The sequence below is a fragment of the Lethenteron reissneri genome, chromosome 42, assembly GCF_015708825.2.
Source record: "Lethenteron reissneri isolate LAM-NWPU_2019-01 chromosome 42, ASM1570882v1, whole genome shotgun sequence".
In the NCBI taxonomy this organism is placed as follows: domain Eukaryota; kingdom Metazoa; phylum Chordata; class Hyperoartia; order Petromyzontiformes; family Petromyzontidae; genus Lethenteron; species Lethenteron reissneri.
The window spans coordinates 7,647,157-7,661,279 of record NC_083820.1 but is presented as its reverse complement, the minus strand read 5'-3'; the positions used below and the strand labels follow the sequence as shown (position 1 = coordinate 7,661,279).

Here is a 14,123-nt window from a genome sequence, read left to right as displayed (position 1 = left end):
ACGGCAACGTTAACTTTGCCCGCTGGGATGCAATGATTCGCCAATTAAAACCCGATGCTTATGCCCGCGGTACATGTGTCCCTATCGTGCGTGTACGAAGGGAATATTTCTGATTCAAGCGTGGAGGAGGAGGGGCGCCATCGCTTGGAATCACAGAGAGACGGAAAGAGCTACACACGTGGGCTCGGAGAGCGTGTGCAAGTTGTAGACGTCCTTTCTACGTGACTTTACCGAAAGAACCAAGAAGTTGTAGACGTCAAGTTTACTCTTAAGAATGACTGGGCTTGGGCAGGAGACATTGCCAGTGGCTAAGACCAACAATGGATTGGTAGCCAAAGAACGGCACATGCCCGAGAGGCCATGCATCATGGAGACGGAGCGATGAAATCAGCGAGTGCGCAGGTGTTTGACGGATTGTTGCATCGCAAGGCTGTGAGAGATGGCGACGGCTTGGGAAGGCCTTCATCCAGCGTGGAATGGATCACGGCTAATTGTTGTTGTTGATGATGGTAGATTATTACGCTTGTAATGATGGACTAATGGAGCGGAGAAGGAGGAGGCACTAGAACGGAGAGTAATGACACAAACACCAGCAACAGACGGAATATATATGATCTATACAAAAGTGTAAGACTGCTGCTGCTGCTGCTGCTGCTGCCGGAAGTTTGTGGACCCAGCGGCCTTTGTAAAGGGGCTGGACGGGAAGAGATAGAGAGATGATGGTGGTCAAGGCGCAGGAACGCGTGAACCTTCTGCTTCTCCAGCTGCTCCTCCAGGCCCCGGACGTCCTCAATCTTGCTCGCCTGCACCTTCTCCTGCAGCTTCATGGTCTTGTCAAGCCAAGCCTCCAGCCAAACGGCGCTCTCTCGGTACGACCGCAGAACCTTCGCCAGGCCCTCCAGCTCCTTCAGCCTGTACGGCCGCACAGCAAAATTCAGCACGGCATGTCGATGCGCGTGTGTGTGTGTCTTTGTGTAGGGAGCGGTAGTGTAACGGTTAGCGCGCTGCGCTACGAACCCGGCGACCCCTGAGTTCGATTCCCGCTCACGGCCAACACCGGTGACGATTATCTGAACTGGTCCTGGGCCTGCCCTAGGTCGACTCAGCCTCAATGACTACCCGGTGCGGTGCGTAAACATCGCCATTGGGGACACGAAAGGCGGCCTGGCATGGTGCTGGCCACCCACCCCCTCGTGTGCAGTGCTGGCCTTTATAGATGCTTGCTAAGAGCATTTGCCCCAATAGTCTGTTAAGGCTATAGGGGAATCTTTGCCTTTGTCGGTGACACCATTTGTGATGATACTTTCAAGCCAAGAGACAGCACAATGGGTGTGTAAAATGATGCACCAGGAATTTCAATTCATTTTCACAATTTGGAGCCCTGATTCAGTTCAGAATTGATTTCATATTTTAAAATGTTGTGGCACACTCGAAGAGCCAGCACGGGTCCATCACAGTGCGGGCGCTTTTCCACTGCCTATCGGTCAAGCGGACCTGGAACAAATCCCATGATAAGCTTTCCTGACAAGACGTATGAATCTGGCTCCGGTGGGGGCAAGTAGGGCCAGGGGTTGGGTCAACTGAACGTTCAAATTGTGCGACGTCGGCCAGTACACCGCGAGCGAGCAATCAGCGTCACCGCGTCGTCTGCACATGCCTCGACTCGCTCAACGTGTGCGAAGTCGGCAGCACGACTCTTGGCTTCTTCAGTGTGGAAAAAATTAACCCGTAAAAACAAAGTTTTTCACTATAAATCCTTTATATGCGTGGCATCGGGGCGGCTAGAGTCCTCTCGTCCTCTGGTTTGAGATGGCTGCCACCTATGGGTCAGATGATTGTCTGGCAGCATTAAGCAATTGGTAATTAAATATAAAAAATAATTTCCCTAAACAGTGTAAAATTTTGGAAAAAAAATTTCACGAACATTAATTGTCACGCAGAACGAGTCTGTGTGCAAAATGTCAGCTCGATTGGATCACGGGAAGTGGGTTAAAAAACGACCGAAAGATTGCACGGTCCTAAGCAAGCAAGCGAACTTAATATAAAGGATTTAAAAAAGAAAATCAACCGTTTTGAAATCTCCCCAAAATCGACGCAATAATTGGGCTTGGAACGCGAGCCAAATTCGTTCGAAGATGTTTCGGATCCTGAACGCTCAATGGCGAGCATCGCGGCGGGGCTGGCTCGGGAAAGGAATCCGCGACTGACCTGGCACGGATCTGAGCGCGCGCGCTTTGCCAGCGCTCCAGCGTGTGCTCGGCACGCTCCGCCACGCGCTCCAGGTCGGGGTCGCGCTCGCCGTGCTCGCTCAGCATCCGCCCGCCCGACTCGCGCGCCGCCCGCAGTTGCACGTCCAGCGACGCCAGCGGGCCCCCCTTGCGGCCCTCCGTCTCTTCCGCCTCCTTTGCCCAGGCCTGCACGGGCAGGGGAGAAGGGCGGCAAATGTTATGCGGGGGCAGCAGTAAGATGTCACGTGGAGGGGTAAGGCATTGTCCCACGGGGCAGTGAGAGGTCACATGTCACATGGGGCAGTATTTGCCTGTTTGCAAATAATATTTGTTTTATCTGGTTTGTATCTCCAAGCTTTGGGCAACTATTTGAACAACCTGGCTGGTTTCCTCAAGGGGAAAGACACCCTTCACAGCAGCACAAGTTTACACGAAAGTTTCATACACGGTTGAACCATCTTCATGAGAGTCACAGTGGCTCCCCCCGTTACGGACAGACCGACGGACCGAATGCATAAACGTTCACCTGCAGCTGCACGATGTAGGTGCTGACTGTGGCCGGGTCGGTGGGAACAGTCTCCTCCTCGTACAGGTGACCCTCCAGCTCCTTCAGCAGAACATCGGCCTCCTGCAAGCTTCCCACCAGCATGCTCATCCTCTTCAGCCTGCCGACAGAGGCCACAGAAAATTGCACGGACGTTTAGAGCGGGTCATTCGCAAGCTCCATAAAAAAGTACGGCAAAGGCAGTCAGAACTCCGTAAAACTTCCTCGCAGACGCGACAACTCTGGGATGGGGCCCCCGGTTCAGGAAGCTCAAACGCTGAGGAAACGGTGGCAGTTGGAGTCACGCGGTGTGGTGGCACGAAAAGTATAATTAATCATTCATAATCATCGGCATGGGTCGGGGTTCAACCGCATCCGCATCGGAGTGTGCCATTGGTGACCAACATATGAAGCAGAACCAACAACCGCCCAAGCTCTGCGGTCCTATACGGGGGGGGACGTTCGGGTAACGGCGCCGCGGTGACATGCGAGCGTGGCGAGACAGACACTCACCTCTCCAGGTAGACCGTCGACAGAGCCTTGACCTGCACCAGCTTCTGGGTGGTGAGAGCGAGCTCCGACGCGAGCGAGGACACGCTGTGAGACTGGCCGGGCTGCGCCGAAAGGGCTTCCCGACTCTCCTTGTCCAGCGACGACATTTCAGCCTCCACCTTGCCCAGGTCCTGCACGACCGCCTGTAAAGTGAGGAGGAGGAGAGCACGGGGCAGGCTTGTGAGCAAACTCACTGGGTGCCACGGTGGCGAGATGTTAACTCCTTTGTCTGGTATACAGGTGGTCATCGGTTCTATTCCGAGTCTGGCGCCTGTATATTTGGAGTTTGCATGTTCTCCCCGTGGTCGCGTGGAATTTTGTCCTGGTCCTCCCATTTTTTCCCTCCCCATTTAGAGTACTTGGCTGCCTTAAATTTCCACATAAGCCACTTTGTTGAGCTATCATTTGCGGCCAGGTCGCTTCTGAAAAAGAGCTGTATAGCTAGGTGGGCCCTACCTGGTCACATAAAAATAGTTGATAGCTTACTCATGGGCAGGCGATGCGACGCTCCGGTCAGTTGGTTCTGTACAGCTGCATGCTCAATGGATATTTGACGATGGCGGTGAGGTCTAGGGGAGGGACCAGTTCAGATAATCACCACTGTAATTTGTCATGAGCGGGAATCGAACTCGCCGGGTTTGTAGCGCATTGCGCGAACCACTGCCCAACTGCTCCGCACAAACACCCAAAGACAAAGATCCTCCCCCCATATATCCTGTAACAGACTATTGGGGCAAGTGCTGTTTGCGAGCACCTATGAAGGCCAGCATGGCACACAAGGGAGGTGGGTGGCCAACACCACGCCTGGCCGCGTTCGCCTCACAATAGGTGATGTTTACACACTGCACCAGGTACTCATTTTAGGCTGAGTCGACCTACGGAACGCCCACGACCGGTTCAGATAAACATCACTGGTGTTGACCGTGAACGGGCATCATTCGGGTCGCCGGGTTCGTAGCGCAGCGCGCTAACCGTTAGACCACCGCTCCCCATACTTGTGCGCGTGCCCACAACACACGCGTACACACCCACATGCACACGGACGTGCGCACGCTACCTCCTGCTCCGCTACGCGCTGTACGCTGTCCTGCAGGGGGTCCGAGGGGTCGAGCGGAGCCCGGATCTGGCGGATCACGCGCTCCTCGCAGCCCTCCAGCCGCAGCCGCAGCTTCTGCAGGCGCGAGAGCAGCGAGCCGCAGAGGCTCTCGCCTTCCTCCTCTGGGTCATCCGCAGCGCGCACGCACGGCAGAGCCGTCACGCAGGCGGCACACACAAACACAGAGGCACGCAGATACACAGACGCACGCAAATGCACGCATGTAGACACGCAGACAAGCAGACGCACGGACGCATAAATGCACGCAGACACGCAGACACACACGGACACAAACACAGAGAAGGTCAGCATTGAGTTCACTTTCTCCCGAGTTCAAGATCGGAGAACTCACAACCCACGGCCCACGCCCATCCTCCCCTCCACCTCCTCACTTGCCAGTCCTTCCATCTCCCCACTAGCCATCCCCTCCCCACCACGACCCCACCCCACCTCGACCCCTCCCCCAACCACGACGCCACCCCACCTCGACCCCTCCCCCCACCACGACCCCTGCCCCAACCACGACCCCTCCCCCAACCACAACCCCTTCCCACCACGACCGCACCCCACCACGACCCCACCACGACCCCACCACGACCCCTCCCCACCACGACCCCTCGCCACCACGACCCCTCCCCACCACGACCCCTCCCCACCACGACCCCTCCCCCACCACGACCCCTCCCCCCACCACGACCCCTCCCCACCACGACCCCTCCCCACCACGACCCCTCCCCACCACGACCCCTCCCCACCACGACCCCTCGCCACCACGACCCCTCCCCACCACGACCCCTCCCCACCACGACCCCTCCCCACCACGACCCCACCACGACCCCTCCCCACCACGGCCCCTCCCCACCACGACCCCTCGCCACCACGACCCCTCCCCACCACGACCCCTCCCCCCCCCACGACCCCTCCCCACCACGACCCCTCCCCACCACGACTCCACCCCCCCACGACCCCTCCCCACCACGACCCCTCCCCACCACGACCCCTCCCCCCACCACGACCCCTCCCCACCACGACCCCTCCCCACCACGACCCCTCCGCACCACGACCCCTCCGCACCACGACCCCTCCCCCCCCCACGACCCCTCCCCACCACGACCCCTCCCCCAACCACGACCCCTCCCCACCACGACCCCTCCCCCCCCCACGACCCCTCCCCACCACGACCCCTCCCCCCCCCACGGCCCCTCCCCACCACGACCCCTCGCCACCACGACCCCTCCCCACCACGACCCCTCCCCCAACCACGACCCCTCCCCACCACGACCCCTCCCCCCCCCACGACCCCTCCCCACCACGACCCCTCCCCACCACGACTCCACCCCCCCACGACCCCTCCCCACCACGACCCCTCCCCACCACGACCCCTCCCAACCACGACCCCTCCGCACCACGACCCCTCCCCACCACGACTCCACCCCACCTCGACCCCTCCCCACCACCTCGACCCCTCCCCACCACCTCGACCCCTGCCCACCACGACCCATCCCCCAACCACGACCCCTCCCTCTGGTCTCGCTCCACCCGCGACGCCCTCACCCTGCCGCATGGCGCTGAGCAGCGCGTCGAAGTGCTGGCGGCAGGCCTCGACGTCGGCCTGCACGCGCGCGTGGTCCGCCGTGGAGATGAGCTGCGACTCGCGCGAGTCCTCCAGGAAGTCCTGGAAGCGCACCTGCAGGCTCCGCACCACCCGCTCGTACTCCTGCTGCGGCAGCGACTTCAGCTGCCCAAACCGGGGAACGGGAGAGACAAAACGCGCATGAGCACGCGCACTTAACGAAAGATTAAAGAGCCATCCCCCCACCCCCCCTTACCCTTGTAGCCTACACAGAATGTTGGGGCAAGGGCTGTTATCATCGGGCACGAGGCGAGTGGTGCGGCAAACGTGACATCCCGGCCACCTTTGTCTCACCCAGTGCCGATGTTTACAAGTACGAATGCACCAGAGCCAGACACGCTCGAGACACACAGATATACACGTGCAAATACACACAAAAATAAAACAAAGATCCCCCGCGTAGCCTTAACAGACTGTAGGGGCAAGTGCTGTTAGCGAGCACCTATGAAGGCCGGAACGGCACACGAGGGGGTGGGTGGCCAGCTCCACGCCCGACCATCTTTGTCTCCCTAGTGGCACTGTTTACACACCGCATCAGGTACTCATTTGAGGCTGAGTCGACCTAGGGGAGGCCCGGAACCGGTTTAGATAATCGTCACTGGTGTTGGCCGTGAGCGGGAATCGAACCCGGGTCGCCAGGTTCATAGCACAGCGCGCTGACCACTACACTGTCGCTCCCCTGCAAATACTCACACCAACACAAGCATGCACACACAAAGACAAAAATACCCCATGTAGCTGAGACAAGATGTTGGGGCAAGTGCAGTTAGCGAGCATTTCTTAAGGCTGGCACCGGCGCACAAGGCGGGTGTGGGATGTGGCCAGAAATACACCAGGGCCATATGATGATGTTTGCACACTGCACCAGCTACTCCTTGTTAAGGCTGAGTAGACCCAGAGGCCGCCCTGGCCCATTTCAGACACCACTGCTGTTTTTCTGCAATTTTTTCTGCTATATTTTTTTTCTGCAATATTTTGCTGTCTTTTCTTGGATTTTCTGTTTGCGCTTAGTCACATATTCACTTTAAGATGTTTTTTGTTCATGTTTTTTGTTTTTTGCGGTTGCACCCGATTCAAGAGCCGAATGGCTCACAGGGCTATACCTAATAAATGAACGTGAACTTGAACTAGCCATAGCTGGGAATGTAACTCGGGTTGTTGGGTTACGGGTGAGAGGTTGGAGGCTACGGGTGAGAGGTTTGGAGGTTGCAGGGTCACTGACCGTGATGACGTTCCACGAGCGGATGATCTCGATGTCCTTGATGAGGTAGAGGTAGGACACGACGCTCTTCATGTTCACATGCTGCTGGTGCCACAGCGCCATGGCGCTCTGGTAGAGCTGCTCAATCCTGCACGAGGTCACGGGCGCCGTCGTTAACATCGTCACCTCGCACTGACAATGTCGTCATCGTCGTCAGCGTCAGTGGCAGCAGCATCAGTGTCAGCATTGTCATCACGATCTGTGATCTGGAGCAGTTGTATGATCATCATCAGTAGCATTTTACCCAGCAGCAGCATTGTCATCGCCTTCAGTGAAAGTCTCGTTATCTAAAATAGCAGCACTGTTATTGTTATCATCATGAATAGCAGCAGCGTTTTCGTAAGTGAGATCCACCTTTAATTCTGAGCTGCATTTGGAAGCTCTTCCAAAGCTGCCGAGGCTGACAACAAGTTCGTGACCGCTCCTGGCAGCCCACTTTCATTGAGCAATGTTTTTTTATTGGATGAAGCCCTTCCTCTCTTTGTCATGTTGGTTATGAGGGTGGGGGGGTTGTTTGACCATACTTCACCACGCCGGCCACAGAGATTTACTGTCAAGGCAGTCGCAGTTTACGTCCGTCACTATGGTACAAAATGCCACGTACCCGCCCTGCGCAAGTAACCGCTTACACACGCGGTGCAGTTTTTGTGCAACATCTCGTTTTCGATAAGATGTTCACATATCTGACCTCATCAGACATCCACATCTACCTCGACCCCCCCCCCCCAGTGAGTCGGATACACGACTCTACCGTTTTATAATTTTATTTCAATGCGAGCTCATATAAATGTACATCCCTGGCTTTGTAACTTAAGGCGTCATGGTGGCGATATGTTATCTCTCTCGCCTGGTATGCAGGAGGTCGTGGGTTCGCATATATTTGGAGTTCGCGTGTTCTCTCTCTCTGTATGGTCGTGTGGATTTTTCTCCGGGTCCTCCGGGGTGTCTTCCCTCCACATTTACAATCGACGTGCGTTTAAGTATTTGTCTGCTATAAATTTCCACATGACAAGCCACTTTTGGGCCTTGACTGGTAAATAAATAAAAAAGTGTTTAGTTGAACTCGCCTGGCGGCGGTCTCCATGGCGTCGGGGTTAGGAGGCGGCACCAGGAAGCACACGGAGGGCACGGTGGCGATGTTTCCCGTCGGGTTGATCACGCGCCACTTGCTCCGCTGGGAGTTGTCCTCCAGGGCGCATTCCTCGCCCTTGTGAATCGTGATCTGCGTGGCGGTAGAGACGCAGAAAAAACAAAGAGAGCCGCCCGTATAGCCTCAACAGTCTGCCGGGGCAAGTGCTGCTTAGCGAGCACCTATGAAGGACAGCACGGCTGCACGAGGGGGGAGGGGGTGGGTGGTCGGTACCATGCCCGGCTGCCTTTGTCTCCCTAGAGGAAATGTTTACACATCGCACCGGGTACACACATGCAGGCTCCAGCTAGACCTCACCTCCATCTGCTTGTAGTCGCAAACAGCTCGGATGGGGATCGAACCGGAAACGCGATTCTCGGGGTTGCGAGGCTTCAGCTGCACAATGGTTTTGGCTCGCCCGACCAGCCCGGCCACGGTGCGCTTGAACTCCACCAGCTGTTCCTTCTCGTCCTGACACATCGAGACGACAAAGACAAAGTTCCCCCGTATAGCCTTCACAGACTGTTGGGACAAGTGCTGTTAAAACGAGCATCTATGAAGGTCGGCACGGCCACCTTCACCTCCCCAGTGGCGATGTTTACACACCGCACCAGGCACTCGTTTGAGGCTGATTCGACCTAGGGGAGGCCTAGCACCGGTTCAGATAATCGTCACCGGTGTTGGTGTCCGTAAGCGGGATTCAAACCCGGGTCGCCGGGTCCGTGGTGCAGCGCGCCAACAGCTACACTACCGCTCTCCAGCCCACAGAGACGCACACGTATAGCCTTTAACAGACTGTTGGGGTAACTGCTGTTAGCGAGCACCTATGAAGGCCGGCACGGCACACAAGAGGGGGGATGGGTGGGTGGCCAGCGCCACGCCCGGCCGCCTTTGCCTCCCTAGTGGCGATGTTTACACACCGCACCAGGTGCTAATTTCATTATCTGAGCCTCCACCAGTCGGCCTAGGGGAGGCTCAGATATAATTATCGTTGCTGGTGTTGGTGTGTGCGTGAGCGGGAAGCAAACTTGGAATCCCCAGGTTCATCGCGCGCTGACCGCTACACTTCCGCTCCCCGCCCCACAGAGACGCACGCCAGAGGTCGCAAACGGGTTTTGATTCCTTACCCGTACCCGTACCCGGCCGCACCAGGGTCGCAAATGGGTACCCGTACCCAGCCGGGTACCCGTTCCCTACCCGTACCCTACCCGAAATGAGTGACAAACGGTTACTCACCAGTGACTCATGGCCTACCCGTACACGTACCCGGCCGCACCAGGGTCGCAAACGGGTACCCGTACCTGGCCGAGTACGGGTAGCCGGGTATCGGGTAGGGTACGGGTATCGGGTACCCGGTTGCGACCTCTGACGCACGCGCACACGCGCACACGCGCGGTCACGCGCACATCACGCGGCACTCACCATGGAGCACTGCACCAGGTCCTCGAGGCGAGAGAGGCTGCTGCTCTTGTCGCACGTGTACTTGCGCTGGATCGACTCGAGCAGCGAGTTCAGGTGCTGCTCGCCCTCCCGAGCCTCCGCGAAAAACTGCGGCAAACGCGAACGACGATGCACAGCTTTACCTAGCACGCTTAGAAACCGTGACACATTTAAAGCGTAACACACGTAGAAATAGAAACACATGACAAACCACAATGTACACAAGATACCAAAAACAACAACACGCACACACACCACAACACACACTTGTTTTCTGAAATGTACACACGTACATCCATCACAGACAATTTCAATAAATAAAAACATTTAAACACGGCCGCATCTCAATGCTCTGTACGAACATGGGAAATTTGCACATTTACAGAGCCTGAAGGGTGTGAAGACAAAGTTCCTCCGTGTAGCCTTAACAGACTGTTGGGGAAAGTGCTGTTAGCAAGCAGCACCTATGAAGGCCGGCACGGCAGAGGAGGGGGTGGGTGGCCAGCAACGTGCCCGGCCGCCTTTGTCTCCCCAGTGACGACATTTACACATCGCATCTGGTACTCATTTGAGGTCGAATCGACCTTGGGGAGGCCCAGGACCAGTTCAGATAATCATCACCGAGTGTTAGCCTTGAGCGGGAATTGAACTCAGGTCACCATGCTCGTAGCACAGTGCGCGAATCGCTACACCACCGCTCCCCATACACGCACATCCTGTGCAGTGAACACATGATTTGTATCCATCACATTAGCTCCCTAAGAGGCAATAATAACGCTGCATGATGAATGCCAGCGCTGTTTGACAGAGAACCCCATCGTATACGTTACAGCCCATAATAAATTCCTGCTGCACTAAATCAGCCCTCTCCTCCTCGCCTGCACTGCCAATAAAACAGCTGAGTGAGTCAAAGTTCAAAGGTCAAAGTGGTTTCCCGCTCAAATGAGCACGGGACTGCCGCTCATCTTTCTGCAGCCCGAATCCAGCGGTGGAAATTCCACATTCCTATGACGGGGGTGGGGCAGCATAGTGGTGCAATGGTTAGCGCACCGCGCTACGAACTCGGTGACCTGGTCTCGTAACCAACAGGAGTGATGAAGATCTGAACCGACCCTGGGCCTCCCCTAGGTCGAATCGGCCTCAACGGCGAACCTGGTACTGTGTGCAAACATCACCACTTGGGCGTGGTCATAGCCACACCAATCTCTCCCCTGCAGCGTTGGCCTTCGTAGGTGTTCACTACGACCAACATTGGCGGCGAAAGATAAATGGAAGCGCTTTTGTCACGGTTCCCGTATCCGCACCGACGAACATGGCAAGACAGCTCTGTTGGGTCAAGTGCTGGCAGCGCGCAAGAAGGCGGTATGACGCGCACCATGCCTTGCCACCGACGTTAGCTGTCGACGGAAGTTGATTTCAGGACGCCGGGTTCGCGGTTTCGTGCGCGTCAACCGCCGCGCCACGCGCTCCCCGCTATCTCGCGAACTCCACAACGGCGCACGCGTACTGCGTACGTGCGAAACCACGCGCACACACACACGTGCGCGCACCTGGAAGAAGGTCGTGTTTTCCTTGAGATGGGTCTCCACGCAGCTGCAGATTTGCAGAATCCAATGCCACTGGGACTGGATGGCAGCCAAGTAAGCCTGCGGAACACGAAACCCGCACAAGGGGGACCCGGTCAGCCAAGAGCCCTCCCCGACAACCAACCTCCGTTGGCGGTGGAGACGCACGGAGGAACGACGACGACGGGCGGGGAGGGAGGGAGGCTGTGGAGTGCAGCGGTGGTTCCTGCCTGCTTGCGCCACTTGTAAAAGCAAGCGGCGGTCACGGCGGCGACGGAAATCGTGAATTGGAATGAATCCTCAAGTCGAGTCGGCTGCAGGAGCTCGGCGGACGAGGCGCTTTTCATTAAAATAAAGATTCCGTGTGCTGGGTGGGGGTTAGGGTAGCGGGGTGGTGCGGGGGTGAAGGGTGTTGTGGGGGGGTGGCGGCCGGACCGTTGTCCCCGCGGCGGTGTACCTCGATGGTCTCCCGAGCCGGGTGGTTCTGCACGAGCAGCTGCTCGCCGCCGTCGCGCAGAGTGTTCAGCTCCACCTCCTTCTTCTCGAGCTCCTTCATCAGCTCCTGCGCGCGGACGAGCGTCGAAGCGTCGCACTTTGAACAACATAGCGATCTCATATCTTATTGTTACTTGTATGGATCGGCTTTTTGATAGCTAATTGGAAGCGACTCACGGCCCGTTGTAAATTCGTCGCTGGATAAACCTTGCTAACAGATGACGGACAAAGACCACCACCCCCGACCCCCCCCCCCCCACTTTGTACAGCCTTTCTAGGTTGTTGTGGCAAGTGCTGTTAGCGAGCACCTATGAAGGCCAGCACGGCACATGTGTGGATGAGCAGCACCACTCCCGACCGCCTTTGTCTCCCCAGTGGCGATGTTTTTACACACCGCACCAGGTACTCATTTGAGGCCGAGTCGACCTAGAGGGAGGCCCAGGAGCGTCACTGGTGCTGGCCGTGAGCGGGAATCGAACTCGGGTAACCCGAGTTCGTAGCGGAGCCCACCAACCCACTGCACGACAGCTCTTCACTTGTACACACGCACACACAAGGATAAAGACCTCCCCGTATAGCCTTCGCAGACTTTTGGGGCAAGTGCCGTATTGCGAGCAGCACCTACGGAGACACGCACGCACGGACACACACACGCATGCACGGACGCACACATGCACGCACGCATGCACGCACACACGCACACACGCACACATGCACGCACGCACGCACGGGGCGTCACCTCGTGGTACTCGCGCTTGCTGGCCACGTCCGGGTTGCGGTTGCTCCAGTCGTGCGCCACCTCCTCTTCCTCGCGAGCGTTCAGCCACATGAGCTCGTGCGTGGCGCGCGACACGAAGCGCTCCAGGCTCTCCAGGTGGCGCAGGCGCCCACGTGACGAGTTCTGCGGGCGGGGGGGGCGGGTGCGGGGGAAATGGTAAATTGTCGGCAAAATTACAAGACCTATTTTTTTCGAATTCGGTAAAAAGCTCACTATTTCAAGAGCCGCAGTGCAATGTGAATACGAGACGGTGGTGGCGCTTCGTAAATAACGAGGCGTGGGTTTGCCGCCCCGCTTGTGCCAGCCCAAACGATTTTCCTCCTTGACCCAGGAAAGCCGCACAGAGTCCGAAGACTCAATTTTTTATCAGGAGGGTCCCATTACATTGGGATGTTTTGGCCAACACCAATTACAATGTTTGGGGCCCAACGTTGCATATTTACTGGGCACGCAATGTGACTGTCGTACGATCTTCACGGGAGTTACAGCGCCTCCCTCCCTGACACCAACGGGCGGCTCATCGTGTCGCTGCCTCGCCGCTCGTCAGCGTCCACTCCCAACGTCGCCGAGACGTCCCCTCTCTCGACGGGAGCGAGCAGCGGATTACCGTGTGGCGGCGGTGCAGGTTTCCAAGTTGGAATTGCTTTTTTTTTTACTTGATACAGCAATCGTGCTGTGACGGTTCCACCTGAAGACGGAAGCTTGTGTTGCCTCCGAAACGTCGTGATTTTTATTTTACTTTACTTTAATTAATTTTAATTTTTTACCTACGTGACTTTACCGAAAACCTAAGAATATGAATACTTGCAGTCACGAAAACTTCAAATCTAGAATTGCTACTGTTTGTTCTTGATCCGTCTGGTGGACGGGCTTGGGAATCGGAAGGGGGGGGGGGGGCGAGGAGCCGTCGCTCACCAGCAGGCGCGTGTACTGCAGCTCCAGGCGCCCCAGGTACTCGCTGTAGGTGCCCCTGTTCGCCGAGCTGACCTTGGGCTGTGGAAGGGACACGGGCGCCCCAGTCAGGGTCACAGGATGCGTGGCAACGCGTTGCCCATAGGAAGGTGACGAAGATGGGATCGACGTGCCTCAAGTGCTTGGCATACAAAGTGATGATGCTGCGCTGCTGATGAGGATATTTCTGCAGCTGATGATGAGCCTCTTCTTGCTGCTCGTGACGACGATCATGACGTTCCTTGACGATAATGATAATTATTCGGACAAACACAATGTGCAGGATTGACTGTCGTATGGTCCGGATAAGGGGGATGACAGTAATTATCACATGCTTATGTTGTCAAGGATTATGGTACTTCTGCTGATGATGATCCTACTGATGATGATACCACAACTGCTGCTGAAGATGATGTTACTGATGATGGTGGTGGTAATTCTGCTGCCGCTG

At 56.7% G+C, this 14,123-nt stretch overlaps 1 protein-coding gene across 21 annotated transcripts in view; it reads right to left on the bottom strand.

Moving 5' to 3' along the window:
- The window catches only part of LOC133352837 (microtubule-actin cross-linking factor 1-like), a 326,018-nt gene that overhangs the window by 183,062 nt on the left and 128,833 nt on the right, over window positions 1-14,123 (bottom strand). For all 21 annotated transcript variants that reach the window (XM_061568768.1, XM_061568771.1, XM_061568769.1 and 18 more), the window contains 14 exons: window positions 13,637-13,714; window positions 12,683-12,844; window positions 11,906-12,010; window positions 11,434-11,529; window positions 9,866-9,991; window positions 8,762-8,914; window positions 8,382-8,536; window positions 7,276-7,402; window positions 5,975-6,158; window positions 4,382-4,542; window positions 3,286-3,467; window positions 2,755-2,893; window positions 2,209-2,414; window positions 750-912 (listed from right to left, as the gene is read on the bottom strand). In XM_061568768.1, the coding sequence (XP_061424752.1) occupies window positions 750-912; window positions 2,209-2,414; window positions 2,755-2,893; window positions 3,286-3,467; window positions 4,382-4,542; window positions 5,975-6,158; window positions 7,276-7,402; window positions 8,382-8,536; window positions 8,762-8,914; window positions 9,866-9,991; window positions 11,434-11,529; window positions 11,906-12,010; window positions 12,683-12,844; window positions 13,637-13,714 (2,037 nt within the window). The remainder of the gene's footprint in view (window positions 1-749; window positions 913-2,208; window positions 2,415-2,754; window positions 2,894-3,285; window positions 3,468-4,381; window positions 4,543-5,974; window positions 6,159-7,275; window positions 7,403-8,381; window positions 8,537-8,761; window positions 8,915-9,865; window positions 9,992-11,433; window positions 11,530-11,905; window positions 12,011-12,682; window positions 12,845-13,636; window positions 13,715-14,123) is intronic.